Source organism: Salvelinus namaycush, chromosome 30 (assembly GCF_016432855.1).
Source record: "Salvelinus namaycush isolate Seneca chromosome 30, SaNama_1.0, whole genome shotgun sequence".
Classification (NCBI taxonomy): domain Eukaryota; kingdom Metazoa; phylum Chordata; class Actinopteri; order Salmoniformes; family Salmonidae; genus Salvelinus; species Salvelinus namaycush.
In genome coordinates this window covers 26538575-26551650 of record NC_052336.1, presented here as the reverse complement: position 1 = coordinate 26551650, position 13076 = coordinate 26538575, and the positions used below count along the sequence as shown (strand labels likewise).

Genomic DNA, 13076 nt, shown 5'->3' with positions numbered 1-13076 from the left:
GTGGTCTATAGCAGGCGGCAACGGTGAGAGACTTGTTTTTAGAGAGGTGGGTTTTTAAAAGTAGGTTCAAATTGTTTGGGTACAGACCTGGATAGTAGGACAGAACTCTGCAGGCTATCTCTGCAGTAGATTGCAACACCGCCCCCTTTGGCCGTTCTATCTTGTCTGAAAATGTTGTAGTTAGGGATGGAGATTTCAGACTTTTTGGCGGTCTTCCTAAACCAGGATTCAGACACGGCTAGGACATCCGGGTTGGCAGAGTGTGCTAAAGCAGTGAATAAAACAAACTTAGGGAGGAGGCTTCTAATGTTAACATGCATGAAACCAAGGCTATTACGGTAACAGAAGTCATCAAAAGAGAGCGCCTGGGGAATAGGAGTGGAGCTAGGCACTGCAGGGCCTGGATTCACCTCTACATCACCAGAGGAACAGAGGAGGAGTAGGATAAGGGTATGGCTAAAAGCTTTGAGAATTGGTCGTCTAGGACGTCCGGAACAGAGAGTAAAAGGAGCAGGTTTCTGGGGGTAAAATAGCTTCAAGGTATAATGTACAGACAAAGGTATGGTAGGATGTGAATACAGTGAAGGTAAACCTAGGCATTGAGTGATGATGAGAGAGATATTGTCTCTAGAAACATCATTGAAACCAGGTGATGTCATCGCATGTGTGGGTGATGGAACTGAAAGGTTGGATAAGGTATAATGAGCAGGGCTAGAGGCTCTACAGTGAAATAAGCCAATAAACACTAACCAGAACAGCAATGGACAAGGCATATTTACATTAACGAGAGGCATGCTTAGCCGAGCGATCATAAGGGTCCAGTGAGTAGTGAGGTTGGTTGGGGTCACGGCGATTCAGACAGCTAGCCGGGCCATGGGTAGCAAGTTGGCAGAGGATGGAGGTCTGTTTTTAGCCACCTCGTGCGTTTCCATCGGTAGATTAGTGGGGTTCTGTATGGTAGAGGGGACCAATCCAATTGGCAAAATAGATATAGTTATATTGGCCCAAGAAAATTGTCCGATAGACCTATTCCGATAGCAGCCGATAAGACAGCTAACGATTAGCGGGCCGCAGATGGGCGTTCAGGTAACGTCGCGTCGGAGGGGCCAGTTGGATAACTCCCTCGGGCAGAATAACGTCGGTAGTCCAGTCGTGAAGGCCCGGTGGGGCTCCGCATCGGCAGTAAAACGGGTCCGGATAGGTGATTGTAGCTCAAGAGTGGCTGATGGAACTCTTCAGCTGGCTAGCTCCGGAATAATTTATGTTTGCTCCGGGACCGACGTTAGCCAATAGTCACTCGGATAGCAGCTAGCTAGCTGCAAGATCCAGGTGTAAATGTCCAGAGCTTGCGGTAGAAATCCGGGGATATGGATAGAAAATAGGTCCGGTATGCTCTGGTCTGAGTCATGTTGTACAAAACTGGCGATAGCTTTTCGAGCTAAAGGATAGCTGATGACCGCCAACCGTGGTTAGCTGAATACTAACGTTAGCCAGTGAACTGGCTAGCTTCTGGCTAGCTTCTGTTGTGGATTTCAGATTTGAGGTGAATAATACTTTTTTCTTTTAATTGGTGAGGCGGGTTGCAGGAGAGTGTTTTGAAGTTGAGTTTTTAGAAATAAAAAAATATACACTGCTCAAAAAAATAAAGGGAACACTTAAACAACACAATGTAACTCCAAGTCAATCACACTTCTGTGAAATCAAACTGTCCACTTAGGAAGCAACACTGATTGACAATTAATTTCACATGCTGTTGTGCAAATGGAATAGACAAAAGGTGGAAATTATAGGCAATTAGTAAGACACCCCCAAAAAAGGAATGGTTCTGCAGGTGGTGACCACACACCACTTCTCAGTTCCTATGCTTCCTGGCTGATGTTTTGGTCACTTTTGAATGCTGGCGGTGCTTTCACTCTAGTGGTAGCATGAGACGGAGTCTACAACCCACACAAGTGGCTCAGGTAGTGCAGCTCATCCAGGATGGCACATCAATGCGAGCTGTGGCAAAAAGGTTTGCTGTGTCTGTCAGCGTAGTGTCCAGAGCATGGAGGCGCTACCAGGAGACAGGCCAGTACATCAGGAGACGTGGAGGAGGCTGTAGGAGGGCAACAACCCAGCAGCAGGACCGCTACCTCCGCCTTTGTGCAAGGAGGTGCATGGCCAGAGCCCTGCAAAATGACCTCCAGCAGGCCACAAATGTGCATGTGTCTGCTCAAACGGTCAGAAACAGACTCCATGAGGGTGGTATGAGGGCCCGGCATCCACAGGTGGGGGTTGTGCTTACAGCCCAACACCGTGCAGGACGTTTGGCATTTGCCAGAGAACACCAAGATTGGCAAATTCGCCACTGGCGCCCTGTGCTCTTCACAGATGAAAGCAGGTTCACACTGAGCACATGAGCACATGAGCACATGTGACAGACGTGACAGAGTCTGGAGACGCCGTGGAGAACGTTCTGCTGCCTGCAACATCCTCCAGCATGACCGGTTTGGCGGTGGGTCAGTCATGGTGTGGGGTGGCATTTCTTTGTGGGGCCGCACAGCCCTCCATGTGCTCGCCAGAGGTAGCCAGACTGCCATTAGGTACCGAGATGAGATCCTCAGACCCCTTGTGAGACCATATGCTGACACATGCACATTTGTGGCCTGCTGGAGGTCATTTTGCAGGGCTCTGGCAGTGCACCTCCTTGCACAAAGGCGGAGGTAGCGGTCCTGCTGCTGGGTTGTTGCCCTCCTACGGCCTCCTCCACGTCTCCTGGTGTACTGGCCTGTCTCCTGGTAGCGCCTCCATGCTCTGGACACTACGTTGAAAGACACAGCAAACCTTTTTGCCACAGCTCGCATTGATGTGCCATCCTGGATGAGCTGCACTACCTGAGCCACTTGTGTGGGTTGTAGACTCCGTCTCATGCTACCACTAGAGTGAAAGCACCGCCAGCATTCAAAAGTGACCAAAACATCAGCCAGGAAGCATAGGAACTGAGAAGTGGTGTGTGGTCACCACCTGCAGGACCATTCCTTTTTTGGGGGTGTCTTACTAATTGCCTATAATTTCCAACCTTTTGTCTATTCCATTTGCACAACAGCATGTGAAATTTATTGTCAATCAGTGTTGCTTCCTAAGTGGACAGTTTGATTTCACAGAAGTGTGATTGACTTGGAGTTACATTGTGTTGTTTAAGTGTTCCCTTTATTTTTTTGAGCAGTGTATATAAAAAGATATGCGAAGAAAATATGTAAATATATATATACACAGGACACGACAAGACGAGGACAAAGGACGTCTGACTGCTATGCCATCTTGGATATAGGTGATAGATATAGGGAGGAGGTCAGAGACTCTCCCTCAACGTGATCAAGACTAAGGAGATGGACTTCAGGAAAAGGAGGACCGAGCACGTCGCCATTCTCATCGACTGGGCTGTAGTGGAGCAGGTTGAGAGCTTCAAGTTCCTTGGTGTCTACATCACCAACAAACTAACATGGTCTAAGCACACCAAGACAGTCGTGAAGAGGGCACGACAAAACCTAATCCCCCTCAGGAGACTTAAAAGATTTGGCATGGGTCCTCAGATCAGTTGCACCATCGAGAGCATCCTGACTGGTTGCATCACTGCCTGGTATGGCAACTGCTCGGCCTCCAACCCAGAGGGTAGTGCGAACGGCCCAGTACATCACTGGGGCCAAGCTTCCTGCCATCCAGGAACTCTATGCCAGGCAGTGTCAGAGGAAGGCCCTAAACATTGTCAAAGACTCCAGCCACCCTACTCATAGACTGTTCTCTCTGCTACCTCACGGCAAGCAGTACCGGAGCGCCAAGTCTAGGTCCAAGAGACTTCAAAACAGATTCTACCCCCAAGCCATAAGACTACTGAACATCTAATCAAATGGATACCCAGACTACTTGCATTGCCCCCCCCCCCCCCCCCCCCCCCACCATTTTACACAGCTGCTACTCTCTGTTATTATCTATGCATAAGTCACTTTAATAACTCTACCCACATGTACAGTACATATTACCTCAATTACCTCGAGCCAAACGGTGCCCCCGCACATTTACTCTGTACCTGTTACCCCCTGTACATAGCCTTGCTATTGTTATTTTCCTGATGCTCTTTAATTTAATTTTGTTGTATTTTTCTTAAAACTGCATTGTTGGTTAAGGGCTTGTAAGTAAGCATTTCACTGTAAGGTCTACATCTATTGTATTCGGCGTATGTGACAAATTAAATTTGATTCGATTTGATATGCTGAGGCAGTGAGGAAACACTTTTGCCAAAGACCCAGCTAAAACACCAGACTCCAATACTCAACTAATCATGATCTTCAGTTTAGAATGCAATTCGTTTAATCAGCTGTGTTTGCCAGGGATGGGGAAAACGTGTGACACCACTCCGGCCCTGAGGACCTGATCTAACAGCGGTCAAAACATTAAGAACACCTTCCTAACATTGAGCTGATTTAACAAGTGACATCAATAAGGGATCATAGCTTTTTCCTGGATTCACCTGGTCAGTCTATACAGTTGAAGTCGGAAGTTTACATACACTTAGATTGGAGTCATTAAAACTCGTTTTTCAACCACTCCACAAATTTCTTGTTAACAAAGTATAGATTTGGCAAGTCGGTTAGGACATCTATTTTGTGCATGACACAAGTAATTTTTCCAACAACTGTTTAAGACAGATTACTTCACTTATAATTCACTGTATCACAATTCCAGTGGGTGAGAAGTTTACATACACTAAGTTGACTGTGCCTTTAAACAGCTTGGAACATTCCAGAAAATGGTGTCATGGCTTTAGAAGCTTCTGATAGGCTAATTGACATTATTTGAGTCAATTTGAGGTGTACCTGTGGATGTATTTCAAGGCCTACCTTCAAACTCAGTGCCTCTTTGCTTGACATCATGGGAAAATATAAATAAATCAGCCAAGACCTCAGAAAAATAATTGTAGACTCCACAAGTCTGGTTCATTCTTGGGAGCAATTTCCAAACGCCTGAAGGTACCATGTTCCTCTGTACAAAGAATAGTACGCAAGTATAAACACCATGGGACCACGCAGCCGTCATAACGCTCAGGAAGGAGACGCGTTCTGTCTCCTAGAGATGAACGTACTTTGGTGCGAAAAGGGCAAATTAATCCCAGAACAACAGCAAAGGACCTTGTGAAGATGCTGGAGGAAACAGATACAAAAGTATCTATATCCACAGTGAAACAAGTCCTATATCGACATAACCTGAAAGGCCGCTCAGCAAGGAAGAAGCCACTGCTCCAAAACCGGCATAAAAAAGTCAGAGAACGGTTTGCAACTGCACATGGGGACAAAGATCGTACTTTTTGGAGAAATGTCCTCTGGTCTGATGAAACAAAAATAGAACTGTTTGGCCATAATGACCATCGTTATGTTTGGAGGAAAAAGGGGGAGGCTTGCAAGCCGAAGAACACCATCCCAACCGTGAAGCACGGGGGTGGCAGCATCATGTTGTGGGGGTGCTTTGCTGCAGGAGGGACTGGTGCACTTCACAAAATAGATGGCATCATGATGCAGGAAAATTATGTTGATATATTGAAGCAACATCTCAAGACATCAGTCAGGAAGTTAAAGCTTGGTCTCAAATGGGTCTTCCAAATGGACAATGACCCCAAGCATACTTCCAAAGTTGTGGCAAAATGGCTTAAGGACAACAAAGTCAAGGTATTGGAGTGCCCATCACAAAGCCCTGACCTCAATCCTATAGAAGATTTCTGGGCAGAACTGAAAAAGCGTGTGCGAGCAAGGAGGCCTACAAACCTGACTCAGTTACACCAGCTCTGTCAGGAGGAATGGGCCAAAATTTACCCAACTTATTGTGGGAAGCTTGTGGAAGGCTACCCGGAACGTTTGACCCAAGTTCAACAATTTTAAAGGCAATGCTATCAAATACTAATTGAGTGTATGTAAACTTCTGACCCACTTGGAATGTGATGAAATAAATAAAAGCTGAAATAAATCATTCTCTCTACTATTATTCTGACATTTCACATTCTTAAAATAAAGTGGGGATCCTAACTGACCTAAAACAGGGAATTTTTACTAGGATTAAATGTCAGGAATTGTGAAAAACTGAGTTTAAATGTATTTGGCTAAGGTGTATGTAAACGTCCGACTTCAACTGTATGTCCTGGAAAGAGCAGGTGTCCTTAATGTTTTGTACACTCAGTGTAAATACCACTATCCCCAACACACCCCGCCACCCCTTCCCACTACTTTGACCCAAACAGATCCTACACCAGGCCGTCGGCCTGGGAGGCTGGACACCCTTCTCTCAAAACCCCCTGTAGTTCTTTCGCACTAAAAAATGAGGACATATAGACTGACCAGGTGAATCCAGGAAAAAGCTATGATCCCTTATCAATGTCAATTTTTAAATCAACTCAATATTAGGAAGATGTTCTTAATGTTTTGTACACTCAGATCAGGTCCTCAGGGGCCGGAGTGGTGTCACACGTTTTCCCCATCCCTAGCAAACACAGCTGATTAAACAAATTGCATTCTAAACTGAAGATCATGACTAGTTGAGTATTGGAGTCTGGTGTGTTAGCTGGGTCTGGGGCAAAAGTGTGACACCAATCAGGTCCCCGAGGACTAGAGTTGCCCATCCCTGGGTTAGATGGTGGTGCAACACATTTTCTTTGAGAACGAATGTGCAATGCACTTTCCAAACTGTGAAAGGCAGCAATACGCAACATATTGTCTAGTCTGCCGGAAAAACACACGAAGAAGAGGCGCAGTTTAGACACACAACAAGCAGCCCAGGGCACGTACACAACCCACTGTGTATTTCCGTGTTACTTCCTTGTTCTGTTTTATCTCTGGTATTTTTCTGGAGAGAAATGTGTAGACAGCGGTAATTTTTTATTTATTCGGATACTTATCAATGCGAGCGACACATACGTCTAATAACTGTTTTCTTTAGATCCCCGCCTTGCGGTTACTGATTCGTCAAGACCCGCTGAGGTGATCAGGAGCTGTAGGACTTCTTCACCCCAGTACTTCTCGTCGATGGCAGACTCCCGAGAAAGAAGGAAAACAGGCGAAGATGAGCCTCAGGGTGCAGTTGGGGGTGAAGGTAAATATTAATATGCGCTTGAGACTTTGCAAGATCGTCACCTGAATTTTTTAAATCTAAAATATTGTCAACTAACACAAAGTATAGGGTCCCGTCAGAATCCTTGGTTGTGGTCGAAGCTAGACTTTGTTTTCCCCCGATCTTTCAGCATGTAGGCGTAGTTAGACTAATTAGCGAAATGGTGAAAACAGTATTAGTGAGGTCGGCTATTTCAACATGTAAAAATCTAGCACTAAAAATCTACAACTATTTTGGGCTACACACTTTGAGCTTGGAAGGCCATAGGAATGTCCTCTGACGTCACTTCACTGTAACAATGAAACAAAAAGTGTAATACAAGGTCAAATCAACATCATAAGGTCGGAAAGTCTAGAAAGAGGCCCGAGTCCCCGAGTTGGATGACTGTTCAAGTCGATTTTTCCCAGTCGGGGGTCGTTTTTTTCCCGAGTTCCCAGTTGTTTTGATCGCACTGAAGTTGGAGGTTAAAGATTTCCGAGTTCCCGAGCTTCCAGTTGTTTTGAACGCGGCATAACTCTAACCCCCAAGTAAAGTGGCATACAAAGTCTACATCATAAAGGAAACATGCAGGTCCTGGGAGTGAGAAAAAGTCTCTGCCAATTTGAATTGGAGCGCAATGCGTGATTAACACATCTATCTTATCACCACAATAAACTGTCATGTCATTAAACATTGATAATACAAACATAAAATCACTAACAACATTTTTGTAACAGATGTCATCGACGACAGAATTATGGAACAAGGAGCTGTTGTTTTAAGAGGGTAAATAAACTTAGCACTACCATAAGTATCCATCCTGATGATCACATTATCCATTTTCACAAAATATTTGTACATTTTTATCCATGAAGGTATGTCATAGAGAGGGTCAGTGCAGAAAACCCAGAGAGGCGTTTGACTCCAGAGGACCTTGGTGGCAGACCCAACGAACTAGAGGACCACCAAGTCAAAGACGTGGTTCACCAGCTGCTGCTGATCGCTGATGACCTGAACAAAAATGCTGAGCTACAACAGTATGACATTATTTTCTTCTGAATTAGCATATTAGATACAGTGCCTTCAGAAAGTATTCATACCCCTTGACTTATTCAAAATGTTGTTGTGTTTCAGTCTGAATTCAAAATGGGTTAAATTGTTGTTTTTCTCACCCATCTACACACAATATCCCACTTGACAAAAGTTTTTATTTACATTTTCTATGTTTGCAAATTGATTGAAAATGAAATACAGAAATGGCTCATTTACATAACTATTCACACCCTGAGTCAATACTTTGTACAATCACCTTTGGCAGCGATTACAGCTGTGAGTCTCTCTTGGTAAGTCAAAAAGCGCTTTCCACACCTGGACATTTCCCCTTAATTATTTTCAAAATTCTTCAAGCTCTGTCAAATTGGTTGTTGATCATTGCTAGACAACCATTTTCAGGCATCGCCGTAGATTTAAGTCAAAACTGTACCTCGGCCACTCAGGAACATTCACTGTCTTCTTGGTAAGCAGCTCTAGGTGTTTTAGGTTATTGTCCTGCTGAAAGGTGTATTCATCTCACAGTGTCTGGTGGAAAGTAGACTGAACCAGGTTTTCCTCTATGATTTTGCCTGTGCTTAGCTCTATTCCATTTCTGTTTTATCCTGACAAACTCCCCAGTCCTTAACGATTACAAGCATACCCATAACATGATGCAGCCACAACTATGCTTGGAAATATGGAGAGTGGTACTCAGTAATGTGGTGTATTGGATTTGCCTTAAAAATAACACCTTGTATTCAGGACAAAAAGTTAATTGTTTCGCCACATTTGTTTCAATATTACTTTAGTGCCTTGTTGAAAACAGGATGCATATTTTGGAATATTTTTATTCTGTACAGGCTTCCTCTTCCAAAGTCACCATTGGCCTCATGGGGAAGTGGTTTCCTTCCTCTCCGGTAACTGAGTTAGGAAGGACGTCTGTATATTTGTAGTGACTGGGTGTATTGATACACCATCCAAAGTGTAATTTATAACTTCACCATGCTCAAAGGGATATTCAATGTCTTGTTTAGTTTTTTACCCATCTACCCTTCTTTGCGAAGCATTGGAAAACCTCCTTGGTCTTTGTGGTTGAATCTGTGTTTGAAATTCACTGCTCCACTGCAGGTCCTTACAATTATCTGTACGTGTGGGGTACAGAGATGAGGTAGTTATTCAAAAATCATGTTAAACACTATTATTCCACACAGAGTGAGTTCATGCAACTTCTTATGTAACTTGTTAAGCAAATTTTTACCTCCTGAACTTACAGTATTTTGGCTTCCTATAACAAAGAGGTGAATACGGACTCATGACATCAGCTTTTCATTTTTAATTAATTTGTAAACATAAAAAATAAAAAAAACATAATTCTACTTTGGCATTATGGGATATTGTGTGTAGGCCAGTGACAAAAAACATCAATTTAATCCATTTTAAATTCACACTGTAATGCAACAAAATGTGGAATTAGTCAAGAGGTGTGAATATTTTCTGAAGGCACTGTATTTGGCTGGTCTATGTGATTGTGGTGGTTTTATGTACTATTTCACTCAACCAACAAAGAATATAAGCCTGGATGTGAACACAAATGAGTATATTCCCATATCCTATTGTAGTGGTTTGGCAAATTGGCATCAAATTAAGAACTTTATTATTTTATCATTGTTTCGTTTCCTTGACAACAAGAAACATGGAAAGATAAACTCTTACTTTTCCTCAGTTTCTAATTATTTGTCTTTCCTTCCTCTGACAGCCTAATAAGCACAGTCCAGGTAAACTGTGCCCAGGATGTGTTCTTCTCAGTGGCCAGGGAAATCTTTGCAGATGGTATCAACTGGGGCAGAGTGGTCTCCCTGTTTCACTTGGCCTACAAGCTCATTTACAAGGTAACACTTGGAATGTGCCTGTTACTGAATATGAAATCATTGAAACTTACAAATGTAAAGTTTTTAAATGCCAGCAGCATACAAGCCTGCATCCCACTGCTGGCTTGCTTCTAAAGCTAAGCAGGGTTGGTCCTGGTTTGTCCCTGGATGGGAGACCAGATGCTGCTGGAAGTGGTGTTGGAGGCCCCCCTTTACTCTGGTCTAAAAAAAATATCCCAATGCAGTGATTGGAGACATTGCCCTGTGTAGGGTGCCGTTTTTCGGATGGGACGATAAACGGGTGTCCTGACTCTTTGGTAACTAAAGATCCCATGGCACATAACCCCGGTGTCCTGGCTAAATTCCCAATCTGGCCTTCATACCATCACGGTCACCTAATCATCCCCAGTTTACAATTGGCTCATTCATCCCCCCTCCTCTCCCCTGTAACTATTCCCCAGGTCGTTGCTGTAAATGAGAATGTGTTCTCAGTCAACTTACCTGGTTAAATAAAACATGAGTAAAATAAAGCAGAATGAATCTCCCCTCACACTATATGTATATTTGTTATCCCCCTTTCCAAGGCACTGACACAGAACCACTTAGAAATCATCAAGAAGGTTATTAGCTGGGTATTACAGTTCATCAGGGAAAATGTCTCCTCTTGGATCCGACAGCAAGGAGGATGGGTGAGTACCCTGCTGGAGTATACCAACATGCCCACCCTAGAAGACCACCGCCAGATGTACAATGAGACTATATTTTACTTCAAAATACCACAAGAGCAGAGACCCTATCACAATCAGTACATGCATGCAGTAAAGAGATTAATTGAAAACAGACAGTGGGGGGATAGAGGACTGACGTTGTCAGTGGTGCCCATTTTTTAAAAAAAAAAAAAAAAGCTGATCTAACAAAGTGGATATTTGTCAAATCTGTCAGGATGTATGTTTTCGAAAAGGCCCACAATGTGCTTACTAAAATCTGATTTGGTGCATAATATTTAATGTCCTTTTTGCATGTCTGCTAAATGTCAACCACCGTTCGGATAAGCTGATAGAGTAGCTAGCCATATAGCAATTAGTGGTGGTATTTTTAAGTTGTTTTTAAGTGTAATGCAATTGATTGGTAAAGATGACGTGAACATGTATTGCGGGTGACATACATATAAGCGTTGTACACTTTTCTTTTTTTTTACACCGACATGGTGTCAAATACACATGTAAACAATAGCTTAAATGTAGGCCAACTTTGATGGGCGGTAATGAGGAGATTCTGGACCTATCCCCCACAGCGTTTCCATGGCCTGTCCATTGTTTTGGACAAACTCTTATTAACTGATCTATTCAAGAATGCACATCTGACAAGTATAGCCTTAAGTCGCACGCCCGTCTGACCAACCAAAATGTAAACGATGCTAGTTGATAAGTTCTTGTACATACTACGTATGGTGACTCACACATGCATGCACATCAAGAGGAGGAAGCGCTCACTCCTACTCAAATACGACCATGCACATGTGTGTACTCGATGGCCAATGCAGGCAGGCAGTTCCGATGTGGGCAACACCGAGTTCAACTACCTGTGCCACGTCGCAGTACTGTCAGTTCATAAAGCTAAGCTTGTTTGATGATGAGTAACCTTGCCTCACGCCTATAGATCCCAGAACTAGCACTAAGGCTTTAGCTCAGCAGGCTGAATGGTATTGAGTCCAACCTACGACTATGGTTAGTACGGACAATTGTGATGGTTCCACTGTTGTGTGATTTTAACTTTTTGCTTTTTGCTTCCAGGAGGCGGTTGTTAGCACCGTGTCACATTGGCGTACTGTGTCGCTTGTGGCTGCAGTGGCTTTCGTGACGGCCATGGTTTACTGGAGGAAAACACGCTGACATCATCTCAGGAAGTGCCCTTGGTGAAATCAAAGTGCCCTTAAAATGTGGACAGTTCTCTAGGAAGACGGGTTAATGTGTTATGTCCTGTGCAGTTGATTTGACTTTGGGGCAAAGGTGACCTAGTAATCTTTTTTTTTTTTTTTTACATATATATATATATATATATATATATGAATGAATGATGAATTGATCTGAAAATGGAGAGTCTAGAGGCTTTTTGGTACTGTACTCCACACTGAGCAAGTATTTATTAGTACCAATGTGAAATGGAATTTTTCAAACATATTTTTCTATTGCTCAAAAAAGAACCTTGTAAGGTGTTTTATTAAATGATGTTTTATTGGACATTAGATGTTTTATTGAATCCCTAATCTATTGATTTTGGAATTAAAAGTAAACCACTACTATTTTTTTCACAGCTCTAAATATGTATTATTTCTATGTATCTGAATGGACCAAATGTCTTTTTAAATCGTGGCAAACATGCACGCATGTTTAATAAAAATACCTTTGCCAAAGCTAAGTAATATTGAATTTGTAATTTACTTTTAAGTGTTTGCTCGTTAACTCCACTTCCTGAGTAAACTTTAGTTTGGGACCATACTAACTCTATCATGGTTTGACCAGATCCCTCATTCACTAATATGTTTTAAGACAGACGTTTATGGTTCTTTCTCCTCAAACCTGAAAGAATTGCCCCATCCCAAGGGTGGGCAATCTTACCCAGCAAAGCCTGGTGTGGGTGTACTCTTTTGTTCCGGGTTTACTCTTTTGTTCCGGGTGTACTCTTTTGTTCCGGGTGTACTCTTTTGTTCCAGCCTAGAGGTAACACACCTGATTCCACTAATCAATCTTGTATAATAGAATGACATGCAGTACTATGCTTAAACCTCAAGATGTCGTAGTACTCTTATGAGAAATATGTTGGCGTATTGTCAACAAAATTGGAATTGTACATAGTTTAGACTATTTCACAAACTGAATTTAGTCTGCGGTATAAATGATAGAAGCCTTTCACCCAATCCTTTCTTACTTCTTATAACCAAGGCCATGATGACCATTGTGGATATTTCTTATTCTAACAAGTTTACCTGAGCTGTAAACCCAGACACTAAAAGCAAATTGACATTCGGGTGGGATTACAGATTTTTTACCCCCCAAATTTTTCCAC

At 43.0% G+C, this 13076-nt stretch overlaps 1 protein-coding gene across 2 annotated transcripts; it reads left to right on the top strand.

Annotated features, from left to right (window-relative positions):
- Nucleotides 1–6772: 6772 nt before the first annotated feature.
- Nucleotides 6773–12428, top strand: zgc:153993 (uncharacterized protein LOC767645 homolog). Of its 2 annotated transcripts, XM_038969650.1 has the most exons (6): nucleotides 6775–7113; nucleotides 7848–7896; nucleotides 7986–8147; nucleotides 9899–10031; nucleotides 10595–10699; nucleotides 11804–12428. In XM_038969650.1, exons 1-6 carry the CDS (start codon nucleotides 7047–7049, stop codon nucleotides 11900–11902), a joined length of 615 nt encoding a protein of 204 aa, XP_038825578.1. In that variant the 5' UTR covers nucleotides 6775–7046; the 3' UTR covers nucleotides 11903–12428. The 2 variants fall into 2 exon arrangements, with proteins under 2 accessions (XP_038825579.1, XP_038825578.1); XM_038969651.1 differs by lacking the exon at nucleotides 10595–10699 and having other exon boundaries at nucleotides 6773–7113.
- The last annotated feature ends 648 nt before the right edge of the window (nucleotides 12429–13076 follow it).